At 38.3% G+C, this 17077-nt stretch overlaps 1 protein-coding gene and 1 long non-coding RNA gene across 7 annotated transcripts in view; both read left to right on the top strand.

Moving 5' to 3' along the window:
* Nucleotides 1–17077, top strand: part of LOC147842882 (uncharacterized) — a 797275-nt gene that overhangs the window by 502210 nt on the left and 277988 nt on the right. The gene's annotated exons all lie outside the window — the stretch shown is intronic.
* The window catches only part of agtpbp1 (ATP/GTP binding carboxypeptidase 1), a 56466-nt gene that overhangs the window by 38298 nt on the left and 1091 nt on the right, over nucleotides 1–17077 (top strand). For 4 of the 6 annotated variants that reach the window (XM_087263378.1, XM_087263377.1, XM_087263379.1 and 1 more), the window contains 6 exons: nucleotides 954–1134; nucleotides 2360–2489; nucleotides 4875–5006; nucleotides 6912–7088; nucleotides 9544–9713; nucleotides 14763–17075. The exons of 1 other annotated variant lie outside the window; for it this stretch is intronic. In XM_087263378.1, the coding sequence (XP_087119504.1) occupies nucleotides 954–1134; nucleotides 2360–2489; nucleotides 4875–5006; nucleotides 6912–7088; nucleotides 9544–9713; nucleotides 14763–14937 (965 nt within the window). In that variant the 3' untranslated portion in view covers nucleotides 14938–17075. 6 annotated transcript variants of the gene reach the window in all.

Here is a 17077-nt window from a genome sequence, read left to right as displayed (position 1 = left end):
CATACGCACTCTAGAGACATCAGAGACTTATTTTGCATCTTGTAAAAAGGGACATAATAAGGTCCCCTTTAAAGAAATAGCTCACCTAAAAATGAAAATTACAATGCATTTGACTTTTTTTTCTGTCAAATGAACACTGTCGGAATAGTTTTACATTTAACCCTGGCCTTTCCATGCTGTATAATGGTGTCTTTTATTTTAAGTTTTCAAAAGCACGTAATTCCAATGTCAAATGAACCCACATGCCGCCAAGCGGTAACGCATGTCTTATAAAATGGATCTAAATGTTCTTGTAACAGAAATATTTGACTTTTTCCAATCAATAGGTGCGTCCCAAATCACAAAAAGTAGAAATAATTCTAGATTTTCAAACTGAACTGCTCCAAGAAAACCTCAACATATTGTGAACACAACTCTCCAATGAAAAAGCATTTACGCCCTCGCACAAACATAATGAATACTCAAATATAGGCCTGTCACAATAATAAATATATTGACTTATTGTACAATACTTGGAGATGACCTCTATAACTTTTGCCGATGCAATATATATTTACAAATTTACAAATAACATTAAAGCCGTTTTACTATGACATTTACACCTATAATTGGACATTTACCTAATAGGACAATTAATAGTATATATAATAGGACATTTACCATTTTAACATCGAATGCATTCATTCTTTCATTCATTTTTCTGCTTACTCTCTTTATTCATCAGGGGTCACCAGAGCGGAAGTCATTTTTACCGACGCCCCTTAAATTGTATAATCAATGTAATTTTAGATGATTTATGTAGAATTTTTGGTGTATAGATATGGTCTAGTGTTTGTTTTGATGCTTGAACCTAAAGGGTGCAGTATTTAATACAGTTTTCTATGGTATTTATTTATGACATAGTGAACTATGGAGAGCCACACTACATGAGTGTGGCATTATTGTGTGTGCAGGAAGCCGTCCAGTGATCTTTCTGTCTGCGCGGGTGCATCCTGGAGAGACTAACTCCAGCTGGGTGATGAAGGGCAGTCTGGAGTTCCTCATGAGCTGCAGTCCTCAAGCCCAGAGTCTACGCCAGAGCTACATCTTCAAAATCATGCCCATGCTCAACCCTGACGGGGTCATCAATGGAAAGTATGTCAGCAGATAAATTCACCTCCCCGCGCTTCTACAAATGAATAGAATCTTTTGATGATCAGTTCACCCCTTACATTTAACTTCAGAGTGCAGCACAAGCCAAAGCCAAAGCTAAAGATGTCCTATTAAAAGTTTGTCATATGTTTTAAAGGCCGGGACTCACCAGGCCAACGCAAAACCACTAGCGCCAATGACAACCAACTGTGTTTTTGGCCATGTCTGGTCTCGTCTCAAGACAGGCCATGTACAAATTTATCAGGCAACACCATTTTTCTTAAAACCACAAACTTGTAAGCACTCCAGGGTGGGTCTTTTCATATCCTTATCTCCACTGACTTTCTCTGATATGGTGAGCAGAAACTCCACTCTGTGGGGTGTGCAGGGGGCACATTAATGCACAGGCAAATACCTAGTTTACACTACAGGATTTTAAGCCGATTTTGGCCCGATTTGCAAGTTAGCAAGCTCACCGGCAGATTGGGTTGTGATCGGGAGGACAAACAGCAGTGTTTATATGTGAACTGCTGAACGACGCATCAAGGCTTGCTGATGCATCCTCAACACCTCACAGACAAAAATTCAACATCTAGCATGCTAAATATTGCAGACAAGCCAATGAGAGACCAAGTCATTATGTTCACGAGCTCAACAGAAATGCCTGTGATTGGCCAGAATGATCATCGATGCACTTCATTCACCCTACAGGGCCTCAAGAGCAGATTAAAGCCGCATCTATCAGCTGAACCGTGCAAATATATGAGCGATTAATCTGCTGACAGCTGATTAATGATCCTTTTAAACGCTCCCTTGAATGTTTTAAGAGAGTTTTCAAATGCTGGGTGTCAGGGATGTCATCTTCACACAAGTAGCCAATAGTGTTCAGCTCTTTCTGATGGCTCCGCCCTCAACATTTTATCGGCTGTGAATCATTTATGTTGTTTCGTAGTGTGAGCACCGCAGTGATTTAAAGACCTGCCTAATGTTTAAAGTCATGTAGTGTGAAATAGGTGTTACTAGGAGCCCTAATGGCGGCACAAAGTAATAACAATAATAAAATGAATACATATTATTTAAATGTTTTAAAAACCTTTGCTAATTGATAGCTGATCCAAACTTGATCAAAATCAATTCAGCATTTTTAATGCAATTTGTTTCCACAAATGCACAAATAGACATATAAAATATGTCTACATATTCAATATACTTAGATTTTTTTTTGCAGTCATCGTTGTTCTCTAAGTGGCGAGGATCTGAACAGGCAGTGGCAGAACCCCAATGCCGAACTTCATCCCACCATCTACCATGCCAAGAGTCTCCTGCAGTACCTCAGAGCCACAGGAAGAACTCCACTGGTGAGAGAGCATCATATAAGCGGCTGTTTAAAGCCAAAAACGGGATACTTAGTATGTGTTTTGCCTGTTTGTTTACATAATAATCGCATTTATGGGATTGAAAACACATAAATCAGCCCCGCATGGTCTTATCTAGCCTCTGTTTTGCGCAGCGGATGCCCTTCCAGCTGCAACTCATCACTGGGAAACACCTGCTGTGTTCGTGTAAACACCTAAAATGAGAGTCTATGAAAATGATGATGCCATGCTTGTGCAAAGTATGTATTTAGGGCGCTGCAGATTAAAAGCAAGCACAGACCAACACAGAACAATGGTGGAGTATGTGGTAGTGTTTTCTTGCTCAAGTATTTGCTAACGCATTATCGGCAAAGCCTTACAACCAAAAATAGAGAATCTGCTAATTCTACATACACACCAGCACTGAGCCGCAGACTGCAAGTCCTCACTTTTCTGCAAGTAATGTTGTTTACTAACAAGGTCCTAGTGACAAATCCTGGCCTGGCATATGTGATGCTGCATTTTTGGTTGTTTTGGATGTGTAAACATGGATCGTTTTTTAAAACGTCATGTAAATGTGAAACATTTTTAAAAGACACATTTAGAATTTTTTGGGCAAAATTGTTGTCTTATAAATGTAGCCTAATGCTATGTTCACACCAGATACGGATAAAGCGACAATTGCAAGTAATTTACATGTTAACTCAATGAAAAGACGCGAATAGACATCCTGCGATGCGATACGCGCAAATGAGGTGGAGACCTAGCACCTGTTAGTGTACCGAGGGGAAATCCTCATGCCGACTCCGCACAACAGCTCATCAAACTGGGCTCAGTCTGAAGCACCGTTGAAAGTTTCCATCATCCAGGTATAGTTTCTGGAGGAGTTTATGAACTCACAGAGCTGGTGCACCTCTGAAAGGATCTAGTGCACTCAGACACGGCGCCGAACTAATATATATATGCTGTTTTTAGCCTTCCTAAAGCACACAAAAAGTTATTCTCTCAATAAAATCCATGTTAGCCATTTAGCAATGAAGCTAGAGTCACCGGGCAGACAGAAGACCTGCCTATGATGCGAATCTGCATCTATTGTAAGGCCAATTTTATGTGCGAATTAAACAAATTTGATGCACGAATGAACCAAGTAAACTCAAAATGTTCACGTGACTATTTACGCATGAACATTGCGATTTATCTACACGTTCCAAGTCTGGTGTGAACACAGCATTTACACAGAAGGTGTCTTTGCTACTAAAAACGCAACTTACAACACTTCATAGTGCTTTAAAAAAAGCACAGCTTAAAGCACGAGGTATCCAGACAAGGAGCACCTGTAAACAGAAACTTGCAAAGGTTGTCCCACTTCCACGTTATTCTGATTGGCCCACTGCTTTGGAACTGACAGTGATGAGCAACTTCACACATTGGCTGTTTCTCAATATGCGTTCTTCAGCGGTACTGCGTCATCGTGTTCTCATAAAACGTCATCATCAGCTGCCAAAGTTCAGTTCCAATACTCAAGACCGCAAGAACAGAGGACGCGTGAAACTTCCCGGATGTGTTCTTGATATGGAGGACACATCGATGCAGACTTAAGCCCCGATCTAGAAGTCCCAGAAGTCATTGCGACCGGAGGTGGGAAGCGCAGCATTTTATTTAGATCTATTATTAAAATTCAGAGATGTAACTTATTTATCTCAGGAGTTTCCCTAAATGAATATAAACATTACCATGAACATCTTAATAAAGGAATAAACACATTAAGGGTGTTTGTTAGCTGAAATTCGTATTAAAATCTGTTTTATTTATATTGTGCAACAAAAATGTACAATGTTTTTAAGCATAGTATATATTTTGAAAAGGGGAAACACAATAAATCGTTGTATGAATGCTGTAATGTTTAAATATGTTTCTATTTAAAACCTGTGAAGGTCACGTGACCATCAGGAAGAACGCAGCATCTCATTTCTCAGAGGACGAGCTCTGTGTTCTCGCGGTCTCTTGAGTTTGTTCTTCCGAGGACACCTGGCAAGACCGGTCTCCAGAAGAACGCAAGTCTGTTCTCTGCATTCTTGGAATTGAGACACAGCCATTGTTTAAAAAACACGGCACTCGCATGCACAATGCTTTAAAGCATTAAAAATAATAGAAAAGTAGTGCCTTGGAGAGGAAAAATGATTCCCAAAGTCTGTGATGTCGAGCTCTAACCCTAATTAAACCCAACAGAACCTGCTAATCAAGGTATTCCGACTCACTAGAAATCTTCTGGCGAGTGAGTTAGAGATAGCAAGATGGGACACTGCTGATCTAAGAGAGCCCTGTTTTATCTGTTTAATGACACCAGCAGTGTGTTTATCTGTTAACTGTGGTTGTGTGTTGGTGTAGGTTTTCTGCGACTATCACGGTCACTCACGGAAGAAGAATGTTTTCATGTACGGCTGCAGTATTAAGGAGACAATGTGGCAGTCCAGTGTCAACACCAGTACATGTGACTTAAACGAGGACCTCGGATACAGGGTAACACACCATGGTGTTTTTAGACTCATTTGTTTTTATTGTCAACTTTTTGGTGAGCTTGATGCAGACATTATTTTAAGTTCACAGCTTCTTTTCAGTCCATCCAAATGATTTATTAAAATTAACCTGCAAAAATGTGTCATTCACAAATTGTACACATGACTGCCCACTGCAAAGCAAGGGCTTTTAAGAAACATTTTTAATGTTTAACAGTATATAATATTTTACTAGATATTTCTTTATATATTTAGATATATTTTCTTCTGGAGAATGTCTTATTTGTTTTATTTTGGCTAGAATATTCATTTATTCATTTATTTTCATCTGCTTTTCCGGGGCTGGGTCATGGGGGCAGCAGACTTAGGAGAGAACCTCTCCCCAGACACTTCCTCCAGCTCCTCCGGGGGGATCCCAGGCCAGCCGAGAGCATAGTCCCTCAAGCGTGTCCTGTCTTCCCCGAGGCCTCCTCCCACTGGGACATGCCTAGCTACCCCCTAGATAGGCATCTGAAACAGATGCTGAGCCACCTCTGCTGACTTCTCTCTATGTGGAGGAGCAGCGGCTCTACTCCGAGCTCCTTCCGGGAGTCAGAGCTCCTCACCTATTTTGGCTGCTTGTATTAGAGATCTTGTCATTTCGGTCATGACCCAAAGCTCAAAACGTAGATTGACCGGTAAATCGAGAGTTTTGCCTTTTGGCTCAGCTCCTTCTTCACCACAACAGACCAGTATATCAACCGCATTAATGCTGCCGCTGCACCAATCCGCCTGTCAATCTCACGTTCCATCCTTCCCTCACTCGTGAACAAAACCCCAAGATACTTGAACTCCTCCACCTGGGGTAAGGACTCTCCTCCAACCTGGAGATGGCAAACCACCTTTTCCATCGGAGCACCATGGCCTCGGACTTGGAGGTGCTGATTCTCATCTCAGCCGCGTCACACTCGGCAGCAAACTGCCCCAGTGCATGCCGAAGGTCCATGTTCGATGAAGCCAATCGAACAACATTGTCTGCAAATAACAGATGAAATCCTATGATCCCTGAACCGGACCCCTTGACATTCTGTCCATAAAAATTAAGAAAAGAATTGGTGACAAGGGGCAGCCCTGCCCATGTTGCACTGTCCAACATGCACTGGAAACAAGTCTATTGCCGGCAATGCAAACCAAATTCCTTCTCTGTTCATACAGGGACGAGACGGCCCTTAACAGAGCGCCTCTGACCCCATACTCCAAGACCAATCGATTGCCTTCTCCAAGTCCACAAAACACATGTGGACTGGTTGGGCATACTCTCATGAACCCTCGTGCACCCTGGTGAGGGTGTAGAGCTGGTCCAGTACCACAGCCCGGACGAAAACCGCATTATTCCTCCTGGATCCTAGGTTCAACCACCAAATCCTCCTCTCCAGTACCCTGGCGTAGACTTTTCCCGGGAGGCTGAGGAGTGAGATTCCCCTATAGCTGGAGCACACCCTTCTTAAAAATGCGAACCACCACCCCAGTTGCCCAGTCCAGAGGTACTATCCCCAACCTCCATGCGACCTTAATTTTAAGGCTCTCTGGTGTTAGAAAGTTGAGTTTTACCCTTTTTTAATCCATCCAGCCACTCTCTGGGTCTGATGAGAGCATTTTAGCTTAGCTTAGCATAAATCACTGAATCAGATTAGACCATTAGCATCTCACTCAAAGTGACCAGAGTTTTTACTATTTTTCTACCTAAAATTGGACCTTTTTTTGACATCATGGCAAAGATAAAATAAATCAGTTATTAGAAATGAGTTATTAAAACTATTATGTTTAGAAAAATGTCCTTTCCGTCAAACAGAAATAATAAATAGAGACGCTATTAATTCAGGAGGGCTTATAATTCAGACTTCAACTGTATATTGTTGGCGTGTTGCAGACTCTGCCTAAGCTGCTGTCTCAGATGGCTCCAGCGTTCAGTCTGTCCAGCTGCAGTTTTGTGGTGGAACGCTCTAAAGAAGCCACGGCGCGTGTGGTGGTGTGGCGGGAGATCGGCGTGCAGCGCAGTTACACCATGGAGAGCACACTTTGTGGCTGTGACCAGGGCAAATACAAGGTGAGCTTCGACTATTTTTACACAAACACAGAAGGTTAGTTAGATTTTTCTATCTAATGGTCACGTGAAGTGCTTTGAAATGTGAATTTTTTTTATTCTATGTTTAGCGTAATCTCAACTAAAACATGAAGAGAGGGCGGGACATAAAGTAGCTCCTCCCTTTAAAAAAAAAACAGTCAGTAGTGTTTTGTTTTTTCACCATTTTGCCAGTGGGAGTGGTTTAGCTCAAGCGCATCAATAAAAAGCAAATGAGAAGAAGGGGTGGGGCATGTAGGATACTAGAGAGCATTTGATTGGTCAAGTTTTGATGAGAAACTGAAGTATGAGGTAACCTGTAACAAATCGTTGAAAGATTTAGGCGGAAGTGAAAAATACAAGCTTTGGATGTTTTATATCTTCTAAATGCGAATTTTGTCACTGTTTTAATGCACACTAGCTTATAGATATCCCTAAAACGAAAGGCTAGGCTGGTTTAAGCTGTTTTTTTTTAGTCAGTATAATATAACACACTGTACCATATGGCTCAAAAACGATATGGTATTACTATAGTATTATTTCAGTTGGTTTAGCAGAGAGGTGTCCAAACTCGGTCCTGGAGGGCCAGTGTCCTGCATAGTTTAGCTCCAACATCCTTCAACACACCTGCTGGGAAGTTTCTAATAACTGCTTGATTAGCTGCTTCAGGTGTGTTTAATTAGGGTTGGAAATAATACCCTGCGGAAAAATCCAGCTTAAACCAGCCTAGGCTGGTTGGCTGGTTTTAGCTGGTCGACCAGGCTGGTTTTAGAGGGGTTTTGGACATTTCCAGGCTGGTTTCCAGCCATTTCCAGCCTGGTCTTAGCTGATCAGGCTGGAAAATGACGAGCTAAATCCAGCTAAAACCAGCTTGACCAGCCTGGTCTAAGCTGGACATAGCTGGTATTGGCTGGGCTTCCAGTCTGGCTAGGCTGGTCAAGCTGGTTTTAGCTGTTCATCTCCCAGCCTGACCAAGTAAGACCAGGCTGGAAATGGCTGGAAACCAGCCTGGAAATGGCCAAAACCCCTCTAAGACCAGCCTGGCCAACCAGCTAAAACCAGCCAACCAGCCTAGGCTGGTTTAAGCTGTTTTTTTAGTAGGGTATGCAGGACACCGGCCCTCCAGGATTGAGTTTGGACACCCCTGGTTTAGCGATATTGCTGTTTTGCATCATACTTTCACAGTGAGCAAATCTGTTACAAACTGGAGACCAAATTTAAAACGAGAAAGGAAATATGATTCGCTAACACACGACAGCTAAACATAAGTCCTAATGTCATTGGGCTAATTTATGTTGTTGATTACCTCAGATGTGTTTCCAACCGTCTGGATAAATAAATGTCTCTGTATATAACTTGACTTGTTTTGATGACGAATGTGAACAGTAGATGGCGCTACAGGCTAACTGTGAAATATTTAGCATTCTCACGTCTCCGATGGTGTGACTCACTGTCTTGTCTGCAGAACGCATAATGGCGTCTCTGTGAGTTTAAGTAACATGGCTGAAGCTTTTTTCTGTCGAATATCTGAATAAGTCAGAGCTCAGCTGAATATTTACATTTAATAAACTAGTGTTAGCATGTGTTGGATTATCACTTAGCAACAGTCATTTTCTGTCACACTGAGCCTTGGTGTTTACACTGCTTCTCGTAGAGTTTTTGTCTTGTTTCTTGTCAAAATATCCAAAATAAAAATAAAAATAAAAATTAAGAAGCATTTCTAGACGAGCAAAAATATTGTCTTGTTTTTGGAAATAATACATCAAAGTTTTTTTTTTCTATAACAAGATAAAGAATCTGCCAATGGGGTTAGATAATGTTGTTTTCGCTTTGAAATTAGACTATTTTACTTACCTCATCAAGGTAAAAGCTCACTTAATTGTAACATCATTAATTTTTTTTAATTTCACAAGATCTTTCATATTTTGGATATGGGGTATCGTGTCTAGAACTATGACTGCTGAAAAATCCAGCTTAAACCAGCCTAGGCTGGTTGGCTGGTTTTAGCTGGTCGACCAGGCTGATTTTAGAGGGGTTTTGGCCATTTCCAGGCTGGTTTCCAGCCATTTCCAGCCTGGTCTTAGCTGGTCAGGCTGGAAAATGACCAGCTATGTCCAGCTAAAACCAGCTTGACCAGCCTGGTTTAAGCTGGACATAGCTGGTTTTGGCTGGGCTCTCAGCCTGGCTAGGCTGGTCAAGCTGGTTTTAGCTGGTCATCTCCCAGCCAGACCAGCTAAGATCAGACTGGAAATGGCTGGAAACCAGCCTGGAAATGGCCAAAACCCCTCTAAAACCAGCCTGGTCGACCAGCTAAAACCAGCCAACCAGCCTAGGCTGGTTTAAGCTGAATTTTTCAGCAGGGAGGATGATAATGTATTTACTGTGTACTGAAATAAGGCTTCAACATCAGCAAAATGAGTGAAGATCTTTGTCTTTGCAGGGTCTTCAGATTGGTACGAGTGAACTGGAGGAAATGGGCTCTCAGTTTTGTTTGGCTCTGCTGAGACTCAGACGCTTCACGTCCCCATTAGAGCTTCACAACCACAACTCTCATCTGCTGGACATGGAGAACGAGCTGATAGACACACGCCACATTCCCAATATCACCAGGTAATCACACACTTCACATCCCCAGCATCATCAGGGGAACACACACAATATCCTCAACTTCACCATTTATACACATACAACATTACCAGGTAAACACACACACATACATACATACATACATACATACACACACAAAAAATCCCCAACATTACCACGTAAGCATACACATGCAACAATCCCAACATTACCAGGTAAGCACGCACATGCTCCCAACATCACCAGGTAAACAAACATACACTCACACACACGCAACATCCCCAGATAAACACACACACACACACACACACACACACACACACACACACACAGGCAACATCCCCAAAATCACCAGGTGAACACACACACACACACACACACACACACACACACACACACACACACACACAGGCAACATCCCCAAAATCACCAGGTGAACACACACACACACCCGCAGCATCCCCAACATCACCAGGTGAACACACACACACACACACACACACACACACTAACACACATCTCCAACATCACCAGGTGAACACACACACACACACCCGCAACATCCCCAACATCACCAGGTGAACACACACACGCACACACGCAACATCCCCAACATCACCAGGTGAACACACACACACACACACACCCGCAACATACCCAACATCACCAGGTGAACACACACACACACACACCCGCAACATCCCCAACGTCACCAGGTAAACACACACACACACACACACACACACACACACACTAACACACATCATCCCCAACATCACCAGGTAAACACACACACAAACGCAACATCCCCAGCATCATTAGGTGAACACACACATACATATACACACACTCTCACATCCAACAGCACCAGGTTAACACACACACACACACAAAACATCCCCAACATCACCAGGAAAGCACACACACACACACACACACAACATTAGCATGTAAAAACATATACAAAATCACCAGGTAAACACACATACACACACACACACGCAACATACGCACACACCACGTCCTCAACATCACCAGGTAAACATATACTCACACATGCAACATCTACATAACCACCAGGTGAACACACACACACACACACACACACACGCTTACAACATCCCTAACATCACCATGTAAACACACACACACACACACACACAACATCACCAGTTAAACAAACACATGCTCACAGCATCCCCAAGATCACCAGGTAAACACACACACATACACACACACACACACACACTCACTACATCCCCAACATCACCAGGTAAACATACAGACTCACTCAGTCACCAACACACACACACACACACACACACACACACACAACAAATGTTCATATGAGCAGATCCAGCTCAGGACGTCCTGTCATTGTAACCAGCACACAACCACACAAGACGCAACAGCTGCCATATCGAATCTCAATACAACATTAAGCATCTAGGAGCCCGCAATAATGTTCAGAACAATAATAGCCACCATGATCCATGATGTCAGAAGAGTCTAGAAGCTTCTTGGGAACGTACTTGTGCCCCTCCCAGCGTGTGTATTTCTGTAATGGACACACACACACTCAGGATCTTGCAGCCTCTTCTAATGGCCGGCTCCACTTGAGGAGCTGCTGGTCACATGGGGCCCGGTGCACTTGAGTGAAAAAAAGAAGCACTCTGCTCATTACGCTCATCTAATCACCTGATCAAAACGCCCGCTAATCCACTTTGAGTCTGGCCTCCCGTCCCCTCGGCCCGTCTCGCTCGGATCCAGTTTCTTCCCCCTCACACCATTAAAACCATTAAAAACCCACTAAAACCAGCCCAACCACCAGACCACACATTAAACCATTTAACTGCTTAACAAGAGGGCCATAAAACCATCATCACTCTTAGTAAGGTTATTGCGTTACAGGGAGAAATGCCTGCTCTGAGGGTTTTCCACCGCTAAACCTGCAGGAGCCGTTTGTCGGTTTTCGTCGTATTGACCTGTCTTTATTACTGCTGATCTGAAGTATTCAACTGCTGTTTCGTAACTTGTCCTGCTATTTTTGTGATGCGCACATGAATCAATTGTGCAGTTCGTTCGTTCGTTCGTTCGTTCATTCATTCATTCATTCATTCATTCATTCATTCATTCATTCATTCATTCGTTCATTCATTCACTCGTTCATTCGTTCATTTAATAATTTATTTATTTATTCATCATTCCATTTATTTATGAATCCATTCTTTCTTTCATTTATTCATCTATTTATTTATTTATTTATTTATTCATCCATATATCCATATATCCATCTATCCATTCATTTGCTTATTTATTTATTTATTCATCCATCCATTCATTCATTTGCTTATTTATTCATCCATCCATCCATCCATCCATTCATTCATTTGTTTACTTATTCATCCATTCATTCATCTATCCATTAATTTATCAATTAATTGGTTTATTTACTTTGTTTATTTATCCATTCATTCTTCATCCATTTATTCATTTATTTACTTATTCATCCATCTATTTATTAATTTATTTGTTTACTTATTCATCCATTTATTCATTCATTCATTCATTCATTTACTTAATTATTACTTTATTCACCAGTCCATCGATTTATTTATGCATTTATTTATTAAATCGTCCATACACATATTTATTAATTTATTTATTTATTTATTCATTCATTCACTTATTTATTTATTTATTTATTTATTTATTTATGCATTTATTTATGCATTTATTTATGCATTTATTTATGCATTGATCCATTTACTTATGTAATCATTCATTCATCAACCCAATCATTTATTTGTTTATTTATTTATTCATTTATCCATTCATTCATTTATTCATTCATCCATTCATTTATGTTTTTACTTATTCAATCTATTCGTTTATACATTCATTGACTTATTTATTCACTTATTTATTCATTCCTTTGTCCATTCATTCATTTACTTATTCATCCATTGATTCTTCTATCCATTAATTTATTATTTAATTTATTTACTTCATTTATTTATTTATTTATTTATTCATTCATTCATTCACCAGTCCATTTATATATTTATGTATTTATTCATACATCCATTCATCCATCCATTCATTCATTTAATATTTATGCATTTATTTATTCAATCATCGATCCATTCATTCATCTATTCATTAATTGATTAATTAATTTGTTTATTTACTTATTCATTTATTTATCCATTTATTCATCCATTTATTCATTTATTTATTTATTACTTTAGTCATTCATCCATCCATCCATCCATTCATTCATTCATTCATTCAATCACTCACTCACTCACTCACTCACCAGTCCATTCATTTATTTCTGTATTTCATTCATTCATTCATTCATTCATTCATCCCTTATGTATTAATTTATTCATTCATTCATTTATTTACTTATTTATTCATTTGTTTGTTCATTCACTTATTCAATCATTTATTTATTTATTCATCCATCCATTTATTAATTTATTAATTAAATTAATTTGTTTATTTACTTATTCATTTATTTATCCATCCATCCATCCATCCATTCATTCATCCATTTATTCATTTTTTTCATTTATTCATTCATCAATTCATCCATTTATGTATTCATTCATTTATTTATTCATCCATCTATTCATTTATTTATGTTATTTATTCATTCATCCATTTGTTTATTTATTTATTCATTTTTTCATCCATTATTTCATCTACGCATTCATTTATTTAGTTATATAATAATTTATTTATTTATTTTCTTAATATTTCACCCATTAATTCATCTATCTATTAATACATTCATTAATTTATTTACTTATTCATTCATTTTTCCATCCACTCATCCATCCATCCATCCATCCATCTATTCATTCATTCCTTTACTTATTCATTTATTTATTCATTAATTCATCCATCCATTCAATTGTTTTATCATCCATCCTTCCATTTATTTATGTATTTATTCATTCATTCATCCATATAATTATCTGTTCATCCATATAATTATTTAATCATCCATTTTTCATCCACGCCTTAATTTATTTAATTATTTATTAATTGATTTATTCATCCATCCATCCATTCATTTATTTTTTTAAATTATTCATCCATTTATTAATCTATCCATTATTTCATTCATTAATTTTACTTATTAATTCAATTATTTTATCTTCCATCCATTCATTTATGTATTAATTCATTTATCCATTTTATTATTTGTTCATTTAATTATTTATTCATGCATCCATCCCTTCATTTACTCCATCATCCATTCTTTCACTCATGCATTAATTTATTTAATTATTAATTATTTATTTATTCATTTATTCATCCATCCATTCATTCATTTACTTATACATCTATTCATTAATCTATCCATTTATTAATTAATTCATTTATTCAATTATTTATTCATCCATATATTTATTTATTTATTCATCCATTCATTCATCATTACATTTATTAATTCATTTTTTTATTTACTTATGCTTTCATTTATCCATATATTCATTCATTTATTCATCCATTTATTCATTTGTTGATTCAGCCATCCATACATTCATCCATTCATCCATTCATTTATTCACTCATTCATTCATACTTGAAAGCATGCATGCATATATATATATATATATATATATATATATACTTATTTCATTCATTCATTTGTTTTTATTTTTTTATATAATTTATTTTTTATCTTTTATTTTTTATTTTTTTAAATGTATTTTATTTTATTGTCGCCATAATAGTCTCAATATTCAAAAGGAGTTTGAACCCAGAAACCATCTAGTAATTTTCAAAGTAACAACAACACCCAAATGTCAAGCCGTTTTGGCTGCTAGAACGCCACTTATAAAAAGTAAACCCAAACATCCCGCATGAACGAATATTAAGGTGATGTTAAACAAATCAAAGGAGCAGCTCGTGATTTATGGGAATGAACAGTTTTATTTCTGTCAGATGATGTAGCATGATCTCACTTCTCATATCCTCCTCTTAGCTGACATGTGCAGTAATAGCTAACAATCATGTATGTGCATGTGTGTGTGTGTGTGTGTGTGTTTCCTGCAGTCCCACCACATACGTATTGGATGAAGATGAGCCAGCGTTTCTGGAGGAAGTCGACTACAGCGCAGAAAGCAACGATGAGAACGATCCCGAACTGGAACCTGATCTCCGGGATAACCATGCCCTCCCGGACCCCAGCTCAGACTCCGAGTTGAGCCACCAAGACTCCCTTACCTGAAACTGTACCAGATAACACTGCAGTGTGTAAGGCTTTAGCTGAACTCACCGGCCGTTTGCCTGTGTCACACCTCACCTGTGTTTGCCTACGCGCATATTTCGCATATCATTCACTAAACTGAGCAAAATCACAATAACCGAACATCAGGATCAGCAAATATAACTCACTGCGGGAGATGATTTAGAGACTGTGATGCAGATAGATACTTTACAAGTTACAGCACTCGAAATAATGTTACACAGACATTAAACTGAAAGATATTATTATTATTATTATTATTATTATTATTGAAGGGATAGTTCACCCCAAACTGAAAATTCTGTCATTATTTACTCACTCTTTACTTGTTCTTCAAAATATCTCATAAATATTTAGTATAATAAAACTAATTAAAGGCACTTGAGGGTGGGTAAATAGTGTGTAGATTTTTATTTCGCCTTTTTAAAGCATAAATGACACGTTTTTGTTAGAACTAATTTAAAGGGATAGTTCACTCAGAAAGGGAAAATTACCTCATTTACACTTCCTTGTGTGGTTTTAAATAGTTTCTTTCTTTTGTTTAATACAAAAGAAGACGTTTTAAAGAATGTTTGTTGCTGGAACCCATCGACTTCCATTGTAGAAAAGAGAAAAATGCTATGGAAGTCAATGGGTGTCAGCTACCAGCATTCTTCAAAAATATTCTTTCGTGTTCAACATTAGAAAGGAAATATCTTCTTATATATATATTTTTTTCTATTTATTATTAGACATTTGACTTTCTGGTTTATTTTTTTCTTTGTTTCAGTCTCATTTGTTTGATTCATTATTTTGATGTTGTGTTTTTTATTATGTTTTTTCCCGTTGAACCCAAAAGAAGATATTTTGAAGAATGTTGGTTGCTGGGACCCATCAACTGCCATTTTAGGAAAAAAAAAAATAGTATGGAAGTCAATGGGTGCGAGCTACCAGCATTCTTCAAAGTATCTTCTTTAGTGTTCAACACTAAAGAAAGTCAAATGTTTTGAACATGTGAATGGTGAGTAAATGATGGAAGAATTCGATTTTTGGGGTGAACTATCCCTTAAAGTTGAGTATATTTACATTTTACATATGGCATGAGGGTGAGTAAATGACAGAAACCTAAAAAATTAAATCAAAAACGTTTTTAAAAGACTGTAAAGGTAAGAAATAATAATAGTAAAATGTTGGATAAAAAATATTTATTATATTTAATAACAAAATGTAAAGAGTTTACCCCCTAAAAATTTCAATTTTAATGTTAATTTTCCTCAGGCTATCATAGATGTAGGTGACTTTTGTTTTCCTCGTTAGAAAATTTAAATACATTTTAGCAGAATTTTTGGTCTCTGGAAATTCAAAGTCAAAAATTAGAGAGTTAAAAACACAAACTCAGTCCCCAAAGTTTCAATGTTATTAAGTTAATCATGCTTTAAATGATGTCCAGTTTTCTACAAAGACCAATTGTTTTGCTTCTTACGATGTCAGAGATTCACTCTGTTATGCTTGTCTCTGTTTTTGAGAAGGGTATAAACGGAGGTCAGAGCCAGCTCCAAGTGGGCTGTGCAAACCTTATTTAGTCGTATTTAGAGTTCAATATTGTGCTTTATGAATGTGTACACCTAACCCTAAACCCAACCTCACAGTAACCTGTTGTGTTTTATGAACGTCTACACCTAAACCCAACCTTACAGTAACCTGATAAACCCAACCTACATTTGGTTTAAGTCCCTCCCACTTGGAGGTCACCCAACCTACTTGTGGTGTAATCCCTCCCACTTGCAGGTCTCCGGGCTGCAGCGATACCTACTTGCCGTTGTTAACTCTTAAAGTGACGGCATCTGTGGATTTATATTTAATGTAGCACCAATAACTATAATCATCAGTGACCATCGTCTTTGTGTTAATCTGAAGAAAGAAAATCACCTACATCTTGGATATCTAATAATCTTGGATATCTCTTATCTAATTACAAAAAATGACCAAAACTGTTCATTTTTAGGGGGTGAAGTGTCGCTTTAAATGCCATGTGCTAAAGCAGGGATTACCGAACTTATTCCTGGAGGTCCGGTGTCCTGCAGATTTTAGCTCCAACCCTGATCAAACACACCTGAACAAGCTAATCAACGTGTTACTAGGC

Source organism: Danio rerio, chromosome 8 (genome assembly GCF_052040795.2).
Source record: "Danio rerio strain M-AB ecotype USA chromosome 8, GRCz13ab, whole genome shotgun sequence".
Lineage (NCBI taxonomy): Eukaryota > Metazoa > Chordata > Actinopteri > Cypriniformes > Danionidae > Danio > Danio rerio.
Note: the sequence above shows the minus strand (reverse complement) of the source record. Positions and strands in the feature narration are given on the sequence as shown.